The sequence below is a fragment of the Protopterus annectens genome, chromosome 1.part2 (genome assembly GCF_019279795.1).
Source record: "Protopterus annectens isolate FY-2018-M chromosome 1.part2, PAN1.0, whole genome shotgun sequence".
NCBI lineage: Eukaryota > Metazoa > Chordata > Ceratodontiformes > Protopteridae > Protopterus > Protopterus annectens.
The window spans coordinates 1083307296-1083321531 of NC_056727.1; the positions used below are offsets into that span (position 1 = coordinate 1083307296).

Consider the following 14236-nt stretch of genomic DNA (forward strand, 5'->3'; position numbering starts at 1 on the left):
ATCTCATGCCAGGCAAACAAGGACAACTGACTCAATATTTTCAATTGATGGCAACAAAGACCCAGCTCCCTGCAAGAAAAATTCTGCAGGCCTTGGGTTACATGGCATCCTGCATACTACTAATTCCATATGCCAGACTGCATATGAGGAAACTCCAATGGTACCTAAAGAATGTGTGGTCTCAACACTGTCAAAGTTCAGAAACAGTTATACCACTAATCCCTTGCCTTCAACAGGAGTTTCAATGGTGGGCTCAAGCTTGTCACCTCAACAAGGGACAGCTTTTTACACAACCCACAGCCAGGCAAACACTGACAACAGATGCATCGGATTACGCCTGGGGAACACACATGGCAGGCAAATGTATTCAGGGCACGTGGACTGCAGAACAAAGGCATATTCACATCAATCAAAAAGAGATGCTAGCTGTACAAAATGCGATTATAGCTTTCAAGGACCTGCTGCATCCAGGACAACTACTCCTAAAGACAGACAACACCACAGTTATGTCGTACATAAACAAGCAAGGGGGCACTCACTCCTATCCCCTAAGCAGACAAGCTATGACCTTATGGAACACGGCTATAAACCTTCAAGTTCATCTGCAGCACAATTCCTGCCAGGAGAGAAAAACAAACTGGCAGACGACTTAAGCAGAAACATCATGGATCCCCATGAATGGGAGTTGAATCCACAAATATTCAGAATGATAACACAGAAATGGTGGAGCCCGGACATAGATCTGTTTGTATCCCCAATAAACTGCCAGCTACAAAAATTCTGCACAAGGAGTTACCATCCACAAGCATGGAAAGTGGATGCCCTCTCATTCAGCTGGAAGAACCTACAAATATATGCTTTCCCACCACTACCTCTCCTGCCAAAGGTACTCATAAAAGCCAGGCAGGAAGAGCCAAAGATGATCCTGATTGCAGCAGACTGGCCACGCCAGCACTGGTACCCAGTCTTAAGGAGCTTAGCACAAGAACCACCCTGGATTTAGCCTCAAATCCCACATCTGCTGACTCAGCACAACAAATAAATACTACACAGCCAGCTAAAGACCTTAAACCTAGCTGCATGGAAGATTCCTTAGTCAAGCAAGCAATGCCTCGCTCCAAAGCTGTTATGGATGTCATTCTGGAGGCCAGAAGGCCTAGTACCAGGAAAGCCTATTCGGATAAATGGAAGAGATTCTGTGCCTGGAACCAAGCTCCAGCCTTGACCCGCTTGTCCCAAACATTCCTCAGATATTACAATACTTAACTGAGATGCTGGACAAAGGACTCTCCTTCTCATCCATCAAGATCCACGCCTCTGTCATCTCTGCTCATTACAACATGGATCCACCAATTTTCTCTAATCCTCTGTTAAAACAGTACCTCAGAGGGGCTAAAAACATAAGACCGCCCCGTAGAGCACCTACTCCAACTTGGGACCTCAACTTTGTTTTGGAGAAGCTAACTTTACCTCCTTTTGAGCCAGCCAACACAGCAGAATTAAAATATATCTCTTGGAAAACTGCTCTGCTCCTGGCAATGGCATCAGCACGAAGAGTTTCAGGTTGAAAGTTGTTTGAAAAGGAGAATCCGGAAAGTAGTTTGTTTTATGGCTTACAAGATTAATTGGAAAAATGTGTGAGTTCTTATGATTGATCTGATAACCTGAAGCCTTAGAGAATTTATTAATAGGGTTTATGATTTTACACAAGTCTGTGTTGGGATATTGAAAATATAAGTTAAGGTCATCAGCAAAAGCAGAAAACATTATGTTAGTATTTAGAACTTTGGGGATCAAGTGGTGAATGCTCTGAGCAAAATATAGGAAAAAAAGGTTCAATGAAAATGTTAAAAAGAAAGGGGGATAATGGGCATCCTTGCCTTGTTCCATTCATAATCCTAATTGGGTTAGATACTCTCTTATTTACATATAGAAAAGTGGAGGAATTTTTATATAGCACTTTAATCATATCAGAGAAAGCTTTGGGTATACTAAAGTGAGTTAATGTTAAGAACAGAAAGTCCCAATTTACTCTGTCGAAAGCTTTGGAAGCATCTAGTGTTAAGGCATAAATTGGGTTTTTGTCTTTTTTTGTAAATTGCATTAGGGAGTCAAGGGTTAGGGTGATATCCCAAGTGCGTCTGTGGCTCATAAAGCCTGCCTGGTCAGGAGAAATTAAAAAGGGCATAATATTTTTAAGTCTGTTGGCCAGAATACCCGATAAGATCTTTATGTCAACGTTTATTAATGAGATGGGTCTGTAGTTGTGGGGATCACCTTTGTCTTGCTTGTTTTTTAAAATCAGGATAGTTTTCGATGTACATTTCTGAAATTGGTCACAGGCACCAGGTTCTTAAAAGATGTACATGTTACACCAAAGACAGCTTTATAGCTAGGCACTAGAAATGCATTCTGACCATGCGTTCATAGTCACTGTGTCCTGGTATATGCATCATTGTTACTGGCCTCTGACACTCTCCTGGGATTTCACTAATAAGAGGAGCCAGGGATGGAATGGGCAAATTGTATCACCAGTTGGAATTAATGTGTATCATTATTACACTGAACTTCAGCAGTTGTATATCATTGCTGTCATTTGGAGCTGCTGCATGATTGGTCTGCAGTTAGTTCTCCCAGATTTTACTACTTTGAATGTTTAGTGTAATCTCTCATGTTTTTTTTATCTGTGTTGTGGTACTTTCTCATCTGCCTACAGCAAATCTTTAAGGTTACTTATGCTGCCCTTTGATCATGGTACATTATAGTTAGATGTTTTGCCATTTCGTTTAATTTTATCCTGATGTCCTTCATGGATGCATCTGCAGTCATAACAACTGGGTTGTCCTGTCGTCAGGCAGCCCTTCAGTCGGCCGGATTCCAAAGTCCGGGTCCGGCTTCGACTGATGTCGCACTTCACCCGACGTCATCTCTGCTGGTCTCCGGGTATAAAGGCATCAGCCGACGCCATTTTCTCCAGTCTTTCTTGCCGCGTGGCGCCCGAAGCAGAAGTTGTTCGCAAGTGCCGGTCGGTCGGATCCAGAGATTTCTACTACCGAATACTACTTCGAAGACTTCTAAAAGCTAAGTACCCCGTTGGGGACTCTTTCTTGCCTCAGCCGATGTCAGAAAAAGTCAATAACTGTTTAACTTGTGGGAAACAAATACCTCATAAAGATTTCCACTCTTACTGTTTGCCTTGTTTAGGCCCAGACCACGACGTAGCAGCCTGTTCGCCTGTGCTTCCTTCAACCGGCGACGCTTAGGCGTTGGTCGGAGTTTGCTGAACAGTTTTTCGGTTCAGAATTTGCGTACATTATGCCGTCGGATCCTCCGACTACCCAAATTGTTAAGAAACGCAAAAAAGGACCGACACTCGCGGTCCACGGTTTCGGCGAAACCATGGTGAAGCAAACATGAGTGTCTCGGTTTCGGCCGAAACCGAGAAAACTGATCAAAGCACAGCTGAATCTTTGACTACTTCTGAGATTCCTGCTACCTTACTTGAATCGGCCTCTGAAATTTTACCTACTACAGTGGCTTCTAGTGAATTATCAGACACCATCCCTTTGGATGTCTCTACCCCAGCACGTGGTGCTGCTAGGCCTCCTGCAGCCATGTCCATTAAGGCCTTTGCCAGGGCTAAAGCAGCCAAGTCTACTAAATCAGTGCCTGTTAAACCCCCCTCAACCAGGCCTACTTCTAGTTCACAAATGCTTACTCTGGCAGAAGATTTAATATCCTTAATCAGGGGATCTCAATCTCACCCAGACAGGGCCTCTCAGCCCCCAGAGAAGAGACCTAGGGCAGAGCCCCCCGAGCCTGTGTCCTCTGATGATTCTGCAGATGACTCGGATATTACAGACCAGCCAGAGGCTCCTTTCTCCAATTATGAAGACTCAGATGCTGAAGAATCCATTCCAGCTGCTTCTCCACCAGAAGAATTCTCCTTTGGGGAAACCTTACATGCCATGCGAGAACAATTCCAATGGCAGCAACAGGATTTCTCAGATTCCAGAAAAAGACTTAGGACCTTTCTGCACCTTCCACAACACAGGCCCTTAGCTATACCTCCTGTCCTCTCTGTTGTGGACGATGCCTTTAATGATGTCTGCTCTGCACCAGATTCCTTACCTCCAGCCCCTGCCAAACCAGACAGATTTTACAGGGTACCAGACACGCATCATCACCTTTACAAGGCCCCACTTGCAGACCCCAAAACTATATCCCAGGGGCCTAAGGCAGTAGCCTCGACCACAGCAAAAAACCCTATTCCTTCTGAAAGGGAAGCCAGGTCTTTGGACAGATGGGGCAAAAAAGTTTATACCTCAGCTACTCTCTCAGCTAGAGCTTTAAACTGTCAGTTTCACATGATACAATACCAAGAGTTTATGCTTGATCAGTTAACTAAAAAACTATCCTCTGATGACTCTATAGATAAGAAATATGTATTAGAAATGGTAAATAACATACAACAGGTTAGTAACCATTCCTTAAAATGTGGCTATGATGCACTGGAGGCTTCATTTAGATCAGCCATGACTGGCACAGTGATAAGAAGACATGCATGGCTGAAGGAACAAGTCTTACCGGATCATGTTAAAGCTAAGTTATTAGATGCTCCTATGGATAAGACCAGTTTGTTTGGTACACCTGCCCAGCAGGTAATGAAGAAAATGGAAGAAAAGGCAAAATCTGTTCAAACGGTTAAAGATTTCTTGCAGGTTCAGCCCCCAAGGTTTAGCAGGAACTGGCCTGCCAAAAATTGGTCCTTTCCTGACTCCACAAGATCCCAAAGGGGCAGGAATAGACGTTCCAGAGGCAGAAACCAATCCAGAGGAGGTGCCTACAGAGGACGACAGTGGCAAGGTAATAACAGAGGCACAGACTCAACCACTACCACTGCAACAGCACAATCACAGTGACTTAACTCTACATCCGCCTACCAGGGAACAAATAGCAGCTCCATTAGGCGGAAAATTAACCTTATTTTCGAAAAACTGGCACTACATCACAAAAGACAAGTGGATTTTGCAAACCATAGACCAAGGTTACCGGTTCCACTTTCACACTTTACCAGTCAAAAGAGGAATGCCAAACCTGCCTCCAAATCAAAAAACAGAAGCTCTACAGCAGATAATGCAATTAGCAAAGATGAGAGCTGTGGAAAGAGTGCCAATAACAGAACAAGGCAAAGGATTTTACTCCAGACTATTCCTAGTTCCAAGAAAGGAAAAAAGTTGGAGACCTATTCTCGACCTGTCCACCTTAAATACATACATCATTGTCCCAAAATTCAAAATGCTGACCCTACAGCAACTTCTTCCCATGCTGGGCAAGGAGTGTTGGCTGGTAACTCTAGATCTCAAGGAGGCATACCTGCACGTCCCCATTCGACCAATTTGCAGAAGATACCTCAGATTTCTTGCAGGATCAGAGCATTATCAATTCTCAGCATTGCTCTTTGGCTTATCTACTGCGCCCAGAGTATTCACAAAATGCCTGGCATCAGTAATCGCCCACTGCAGACTACAGGGAATCCAAATTTATCCATACCTGGACGACTGCCTGCTACAAGGGGACAACAAAAGCAAGCTGACAACAGATTTACAAAGGGTCATTTACTTGCTACAAGCACTGGGATACACAGTCAATTTACAAAAGTCAAGGCTGATACCGTCCCAAACAAGGACATTCCTGGGCGCGGAATTGGACACTGTAAAACAAATGGCATTCCTAACCGCAGAAAAACAAAAAGAACTCCCTCTTTACTTCTTGACTCTAACAAAACAGAACAAGTTAACAGCAAGAAAAGTCCTGCAGGCCTTGGGCTACATGGCATCATGCATAATCTTGGTTCCACATGCCAGACTACATATGAGAAAACTACAGTGGTACCTAAGGAATTTATGGTCCCAACACAGGCACAGCCTAGAAGCAGAAATTCCACTAATCCCATGCCTAAAACAGGAGTTCCTATGGTGGGCACAAGCATGCCAGTCAAACACAGGCCTACCCTTTCACAACTATCAAGCAAGCCAGACCATCACAACAGACGCCTCAGACCTAGGATGGGGGGCTCACACTCACATGCTGGACAAATGCGTACAAGGATTGTGGGCGCAGGATCAACTCCACCTGCACATCAACCTAAAAGAAATGCTGGCAGTACAACTGGCAATCCAAAATTTCAGACCATTTCTAAAAGAGGGCCATTTCATGATAAGGACAGACAACACCACAGTCATGTGGTACATCAACAAGCAGGGAGGCACTCATTCATACCCCCTATGCAGAATGACTTTGGAGCTTTGGAACCTGGCACTCAGCTACAACATCCAGTTACAGGCAATATTTGTACCGGGAAAGGACAATACTCTAGCAGACATATTGAGCAGAACCACATCGGATGCCCACGAATGGATGCTACACCCGGACATCTTCAAGACCATCTCAAAGAAATGGGGAAGACCACAGATAGATCTATTCGCTTCCCCTCTCAATCACCAACTCAAAAATTCTGCACAAGGACATTCCACCCACTTGCATGGAAAGTGGATTCGCTCTCCTTCAGCTGGAAAGGTCTAACAGCATATGCATTTCCACCTCTTCCTTGATACACAAGGTATTACTAAAAATCAAGGAGGAACGTCCAAGGATAACCCTGATAGCTCCAAACTGGCCAAGACAACACTGGTACCCATTACTGAGGAGCATGTCTCGGGACAACATGTGGCCAATACCCTGATGCCTTTGATGTTAACTCAGAACAACTACAGCATCATACATCCAAACCTAAAACGTTGCAACTGACTGCATGGAACATCACATAGCAGCAACTAACCCAGAACTTTCCCAAAGGGTTAAAGACATTATCCTTGAAGCCCGCAGACCTTCAACAAGAAGGAACTATGCAGGAAAATGGAAAAGGTTTGTCATTTGGAGCACTGAAAGAGGAAAAGATGTGTCAATTATAGATATGGCTAACATTCTGGAGTATCTGGCAGAGCTTCTACATACAGGCCTGTCCTATTCCTCCATCAAGATACATGCATCAGCTATTTCAGCAGAATACAGCTTTGATCCACCTGTCTTTTCACACCCTCTACTCAGGCAGTTCCTTAGAGGAATCAAGAATGTAAAACCTCCAAGGAAACCACCATTGCCAGCTTGGGATTTGAACTTTGTGCTAGAAAAATTGACACTCGCACCTTTTGAACCAGCAGCTACAGCGGACCTACAGCATCTATCGTGGAAAACTGCTTTCCTACTGGCAATAACCTCAGCAAGGAGGGTCTCTGAACTTCAGGCCCTAATGGCGGTACAGCCCTTCCTAATCTTCCACCAAGATAGAGTGTCCATGAGGACTAATCCTACGTTTATGCCTAAGGTGATATCCAGAGTGTCTTTAAACCAGGCAATCCACCTACCTACCTTCTTTCCCAACCCACAAAACAGAGGGAAAGAATGCTGCATTCCTTGGATGTCCATAGACAGTTACGCTACTACCTGGACAGAACAAAAGTAGCAGAAAAACTGACCAGCTTTTGTAGCCTATGCAACAGGAAGGGAAGGAAAAGCAATTTCCAAACAGACAATCTCCAAATGGATAGGAAATTGCATACGGTTCTGTTACTCCTTCCATGGAAAACCAATTCCACAGAACATAAGGCCTCATTCTACAAGGGCAACAGCCACTACCACAGCCTTCCTACGAGTGTGGCAACCAAGGACATTATTGAGGCGGCTACTTGGACCTCCGTGCATACATTTGCCAAGCATTATAACTTACCATTGTACTCCAGATCCCGAGCAGGGTTTGCCACTGCTGTGCTGCAAGGGATCCTAACCACACCATAATCTAAATTTTTCCTCCTCCCTTAGTTGGCTATGGTATTCTACCCAGTTGTTATGACTGCAGATGCATCCATGAAGGACATAGTACAGTTTTGTACCTACCATAAATGTAGATGTCCGAACTGGATAGCATCTGCAGTCAGGATTACCCTCCCTCCTTCCCCTCTGTGGTACTCCTAGGGTATTTACCCTCCTAATAGCTAGCTAGTGGGGGGAGTCTTTTATGGTGCATTTGTTTGTATATATGTACATATATGCTTATTTTCTGAGTTTGCCTTCTATCCTTTTGGAAACATTGGCATTTATCCAAAATTAGCCTTCCAGGAAGGGCAACTGGCATCTGGGGCAAGAAACACTGAAGAAAATGGCGTCGGCTGATGCCTTTATACCCGGAGACCAGCAGAGATGACGTCGGGTGAAGTGCGACATCAGCCGAAGCCAGACCCGGACTTTGGAATCCGGCCGACTGCAGGGCTGCCTGACGACAGGACAACCCAGTTGTTATGACTGCAGATGCTATCCAGTTCGGACATCTACATTTATGGTAGGTACAAAACTGTACTTTATAGGAAGAGCCCATTTTCATAAGACAAGCTTGCCAGTGTATTTCTTTCTGTTATATGGTACAATTTCCCATGTCATTTACCTCCTGTATTCCTTCTTCCTTAGTGATTGTGAAGGCTGCAGTTCTTTGCAGCCACAGCAACTTCCTGCGCAGGCAAAGTCACTCTGTCTTAGTCATGTAGACCTCTGTCTTAGAGAAAGAGCTGGTACAGTTGACTGGTATTCCTCTTAAGTTGGCTTGGATGCTAAATGTATGAGTGCCACACATAATTTGAGGTGGAGAACCAGAATTTAGGACCCAGAGGAGAGAATCAGAAGAAAATATGTTTTCAGTTTTTTTTATTAGTGGACAAAAGTAGCAATACAGCAAAAGACATTTGGCAATGTTAGCAAGCATATTTTATGAGGATTAATTTTAACTGCTGCATTTTAAATAGACAAGTACTTTGATTTTGCTACCTGAAAATGCTTTTACTGGTTGCCCTGGCTGAGGATTAAACTTTCCATGTGATGGTACCTCTTTTGTTTTGCTTTTATAGTTATTACTGCAGATTGCAGATGACTTCATTGAAAGTGTAGTGACTGCTGCTTGTCAACTTGCCCGACACCGGAAGTCAAATACCCTAGAAGTCAAAGATGTACAGTTGCACCTTGGTAAGAATATGTAGAATCATTTATGCACTGTGTTTTTTTTTTATTAGTACTCTGAAGTCTGCGTTTATAAAGTATTTTGATTCGTTGACTCTAATTATTTAGAAGAAAAATGAATATGCAAAATTATGTGTTCAGTTAAGAAGAGAAATTTGTGATTTAGGTTCAGTTAAAGCCCAGTAAATTAAAAGCTGTGAGTGAGACTCACAAAAAGTAATTTTATTGAACAAGTCAATGGAAGTCCAGTATGCTGATTGAAGCAGTTTACTATCAAAATATGGAATGACACTTTCGTGAAACTGGAATGGACGAATGCGTCTTTTCCAGTTTCTGTAGTGCATTCTGAAAATGTTCGAATGGTAGTGTACATTAGCTAATGTGTGTTTGACATTCTGATAACAGATCGCATTACAGTGGGGATCGGGAAATTTACACTTTTCCTCATTGTAGTGCGATCTCTGAGTTGGAATATATAATTTGCAGAGGGTGGGGGGCTGTGCCCTCCACATGGGAGGGGGTGGCGCAGGGGAACTTATCCCCTCTGCAAAACTGTAAACACTTGTGCTTTAGACATACACTTCGTATGGCAGCTTCAGGACAAATGCCAGAGGGTTTGACGTCACCACCTGACATTCCGAATTTAGTTGAATGTGTAAATCGAGGTGATGATTTTCGACATTCTGTTAAAGTAACATTACCAAATTCGAAATGTCAGTTCAATCAAGTAAGTAGATTTTTATTTTCAATTTTTTTTTTTTTGATTCTCTCAGGCTTCATCTGCCTACCCAGTGACTCTGAGCATGTCACTTAACTAGACAGTGCACCTGGCTGATTCCTAAAATGGAACATTTGTGTCACTATGGGCTTACCGGGTTAACTAATAAAAATAAAAAAGACCTCTAACTCACAGCTCCCAAGTCCAGGGTTCAGTCCCAACCTTCAGTCACTGTCACTTCGTGTGATGTCTCGCATATTCTGTATTATGTTGTGTGGAATTTTTCCTGGTACCTTTTTTCATGGCTGCCAAAAAACACACTGGTTGATTGGCTTAACTTAATTCTCCATTTATATGTTGTATTTACCTTTGCTGGAGTAGCCTAGGTCCTGGCAGAAAAGGTCATAGGATGAGTTTACTTACAGTATTAACATTTCTTTGAGGGCTTGCAGTTGTGAGTCTGTGAATGTCATATGATTACAATTTAAGCGATTTGCCGAGATTTGTACTGTAGGCAAATGGAGTCTAGAAAGGCTGCTCTTGTGGTTTAGAAGGATAAATTCCTGACTACAGCCCAGGTGACCCAGGTTCAAACAGCATTGAGATATGGGTTGTTAGAAAACCAAAAAGATAGCAGTCCTCTTCATTTGAGGTAAAAATGAAAATTTTAATAGCAAAGCTTCCGATATTGTTTTCTCGGATGCTTTGCAGTTAATAAATTTTCCTTTTTATCTAACCGGAGAGAATTGTTACCTTTTTGGTTTTATTTGGTCGTTTTTGGCCCTTTCCTCCTCAGTCGACAGATTCCTGGTGGTGTACTTTAGGTATGGAGTGTTGCCAGGTGATGGGTGGTTCCATGGGTATCTCTTTTGGCGAAACCTGGTGATGACCAGGGACTTCACACTAAGAGGTGTGAAACAAAGGGGAATAGGGTGAGGACAATGCTGAGCTGCTGCTAAGGAAGGGCAGTACATTGCCCATCCACACTGCATGCCCATCTCTTGGCTATACCACAAAGAACCAAAGGGCTGGGGAAAATAACACAGATAGATCATAAAAATGGATCCCTCCTAGCAGATGTGAATGCCCAGAATGCCCTCAAGTTCCCTGTTGGCCCAGCTCTGTCAGTGATAATAAGCCATAGGATAATGCAGGAAGTAGAAAAAATTCTCCTCAAAAAATTGGGAATCTAGGTAGTAGGTAGGCAAATCATAGTCCATATGATGAACAGCTCATAGCCTTAAGCATCTGTGCTTGTTGCAGTGTGGGAATTTCTGTAGGTGCTGATGCTGCCTTGATTTGAAGATGGGGGATCATGCTTTCTTCCCTGTCTTACAGATATTTCTGTGAAACTATTGCTGAGATGTATTAGTTGCTGCAATCGCTTTTTTTTATGTTTTACATCTAGATATCTGCTGTCCTTGTGAAAATGCTTTTAGTTTGAGCTGTACCACTGGCCGCCCTATTCCTGATGTCCTTCTATACTTATGTTGCACTATTCTTAACATGGGAGAATCACTGCCAAAGGCCCAACGTTTGACCAGTATACAAAAGACTTTTAACTACTGCAGGGTACATGGGACATCGCACGTAGGCTAGCAGCCAGCATAGGCCATAGAAGTGACGTCCGTATGTACCATCCTCAGAACTTCTGTGCCGCCAGTCTGAATGCCATCTACGCTCGTCTGTCTGCTAGTCCAAGTTGTTTGCTGGTTACAAGAGATTAAGATACGTGCCCCATTGTTTTTTTTTTTTTTTTTTTTTTTTTTTTTAATTTTTTGCTACTGCCTTTTTGCTTTGAGGTTTACATGTCATCCAAAAAGGGCAAATGCCAATGTGGAAGACAAATTCCACATAGACAGTCACGATTACTGTGCCTTCTGTTTAGGGCCCAACCATGACCATGTCTTTCCCTATTTGTAAGGCGTTCATCCCTAAGATCCTACATACATGCCTTTCATCTCTTAATATTTATCTTGAGAATCAGAGACTGGCAAGTTTAGTATGCGACGTTATGGAGGGTATGTCGTGGCTTTTTGCTGAGCCTGCTTTGAAGAAGGCTCAAGAAATCTGAGCCTGAAGCTTTAGCTGTCCCTCCCCTTCCAGACATCTCTCTCAAGGCTGATGAAGGCCCAGAGACCCATCTGGATTTCAGATTGATACCGGTGGTGGTGCTGCATTAGCGTTGTCACCTCACAGTAAGACGCTGTCCGGTTCGATTCTCAGCTAGAGAGTCTTCTGCATGGAGACGTACGTGAATGGGCGTACCTTTGTTGAAGGTTGTGCGTCAGGGCTGGCAACTCTGCACGTAAAAATCAACTGTCAATCATTAGCGGACTGGAGTTCCGCTGTGGCGACCCCTAACCGGGAAAAGCCGAAAGACACAACAACAACAACCTAAGGCGGGTACCACATTGGAGGCTGCAAGGGATCATGCTATCTGCGCATCCTCTGAGGCTATGCAGACGTCCAGTTTGGACAGACAGAGGGAATGTGGCTCACAGTTTCAGAATGCTGTTGAGGTATTCCACAAATTTTAGTAACTGAAGATGTCCCGATGACTGTCATTAAATGTAGGCCTATGTCAGTTCCTTCCACCTTTCACAGGGCTGATGCTCCTCTTAAAAGAAGCAGAAAGCCAAACATGTTTCTGCTTCTCAAGACCCACCTGCTGATTGGCAAGCTTTTTCACAAAGTTTGTTCATGGCCTTTATGCCTCTTAAACCTCCCTCAGGGGGTTCTCTGCCCTAGCCCTCCTTTAACTACTTCACCACAGAGAAGGATCAGAATATAGGATTCTCCTGAAGAAGAGGAGTCCTCAGAGGATGAATCCTTTGCTTACTCTGCTCCCATTACTTTCCCCTTGTAGTATGCCTCCCCTGAGGAAGTCTCTCTTGGTGAAGATATCACCTTTGGGGAGACTGTTACCAGGATGAGGGAGTATTTTAAGTGGGACTGCTCTCAGGTTTCTGAGGTGCAGCAAAGGTACCATGACTTGTTTCATATGGGTTCTCCCTCTTCTTCTGCTGTGCCTCCAGTTTTACCAGCTTTACTTGATGCCTTCTTATCTGCATCAAAAGCTCCAGACTCTCAACCCTCTTCCCCTAAAAGGCCAGATAGGTTCTGTAAAGTTCCAGAGGACTCTCAATTTTTGTACAAATCTCCATCAGCAGGTCCAGTTACTGTTTCTTTGGCTGCTGATAAACCTTCTAAACTATTGCCATCCACTTCTCTTCTGTCTTCAAATAAAGAGAGTAAGACCATGGAAAGGTTGGGAAAAAGGTTTATACCACGGCCACCCTAGCTTTCTGTGCCATCAGTTACCAAACCCATATGACCAAGTATGCTTTGGCTCTCCTTTCACAGGCTACTCAGCTTCTCTTTGACCTTCCAGATTTGGAAGTTAGGTCACAGCTTTCATCAGTTCTGGGGGCTTTTTCCCAGGGGGCATGCCATTCTATTAAATGCAACTATGTATGATTTAGCTGAAGCATCTGCTAGAGCAGCTGTATCAGGCTCTGTTTTGAGGAGAATACTCCTGGTTGAGGCTTCAACCACTTCCAGATGACTTTAAGGCTAAATTACTGGATGCTCCCTTAGGTAATAAGGCTTTGTTTGGGGCTGCAGCAGCAGGTTTTTTCAAGTCCTTGCAGGAGAAAGGTAAAGAATTTCAGGACCTAAAACCCCCTTTTTTGTCTTTGGTTCTTAAATTCCAAAGGAATTGCCCATCTAAAACTCCTTTTGTTAGGAAGCAATCCCACATTCCTTCTAGAAGTAAGAGGGGTGATAAGAAACCTACTGCTTCAAAACTCTCTCAACATGCTCCTGCCAGGAAGTAGCATTTTCCAGACAAGCCAGGTAATCTGTGACTGTTAACCTTTTTTCAGCTAGTTTCCTCTCTCTTTCTGCATCTTTCCCTTTCAGTCTTTCATGGGCATTCCTCAGCTACCTCAAGAGCAACTGCAATTCTTTCAGAGGTGATGCAGGTATTGAAATCCCAGGGAACTATTCAAGACGTTCCGCTACACCAGAGGAAGAGGTTTCTACTCCAGAATGTTCCTGGTTCCCAGAAAAGATGGCCCTTGGAAGACCCATTCTGGACCTTTCACACCAAAATACCTTCCTAAAGCTCCTAACCCTTCCACATGCGTTCTCTGCATACCTTGTTTCCCCTCATCCTTCTACAAGCCTTTATGGTCTCTATGGACATCAAGGATGCCTACCTTCACATTCCCATTCATCCCCTTTTCAGGAAATTTTTGTGTTTCTGTTGTTTCATCACATTTTCAGGTCTCTGCTTTGCCCTTTGGTCTCTCTACAGCACCAAGGGTATTTACAGAATGCTTGGCTGCTGTGATTGCTTATTGCAGACTCCAGGGTATACAGGTCTTTCCATGTCTGGACAATCTCCTGCTCCAGGCACTCCTTCCAGAGACTTTACAACAGCATCTC

At 43.7% G+C, this 14236-nt stretch overlaps 1 protein-coding gene across 1 annotated transcript in view; it reads left to right on the plus strand.

Annotated features, from left to right (window-relative positions):
• The window catches only part of TAF12 (TATA-box binding protein associated factor 12), a 254938-nt gene that overhangs the window by 228864 nt on the left and 11838 nt on the right, over positions 1-14236 (plus strand). The window contains exon 3 of the mRNA XM_044059990.1: positions 8958-9072. Coding sequence (XP_043915925.1) covers positions 8958-9072 — 115 coding nt within the window. The remainder of the gene's footprint in view (positions 1-8957; positions 9073-14236) is intronic.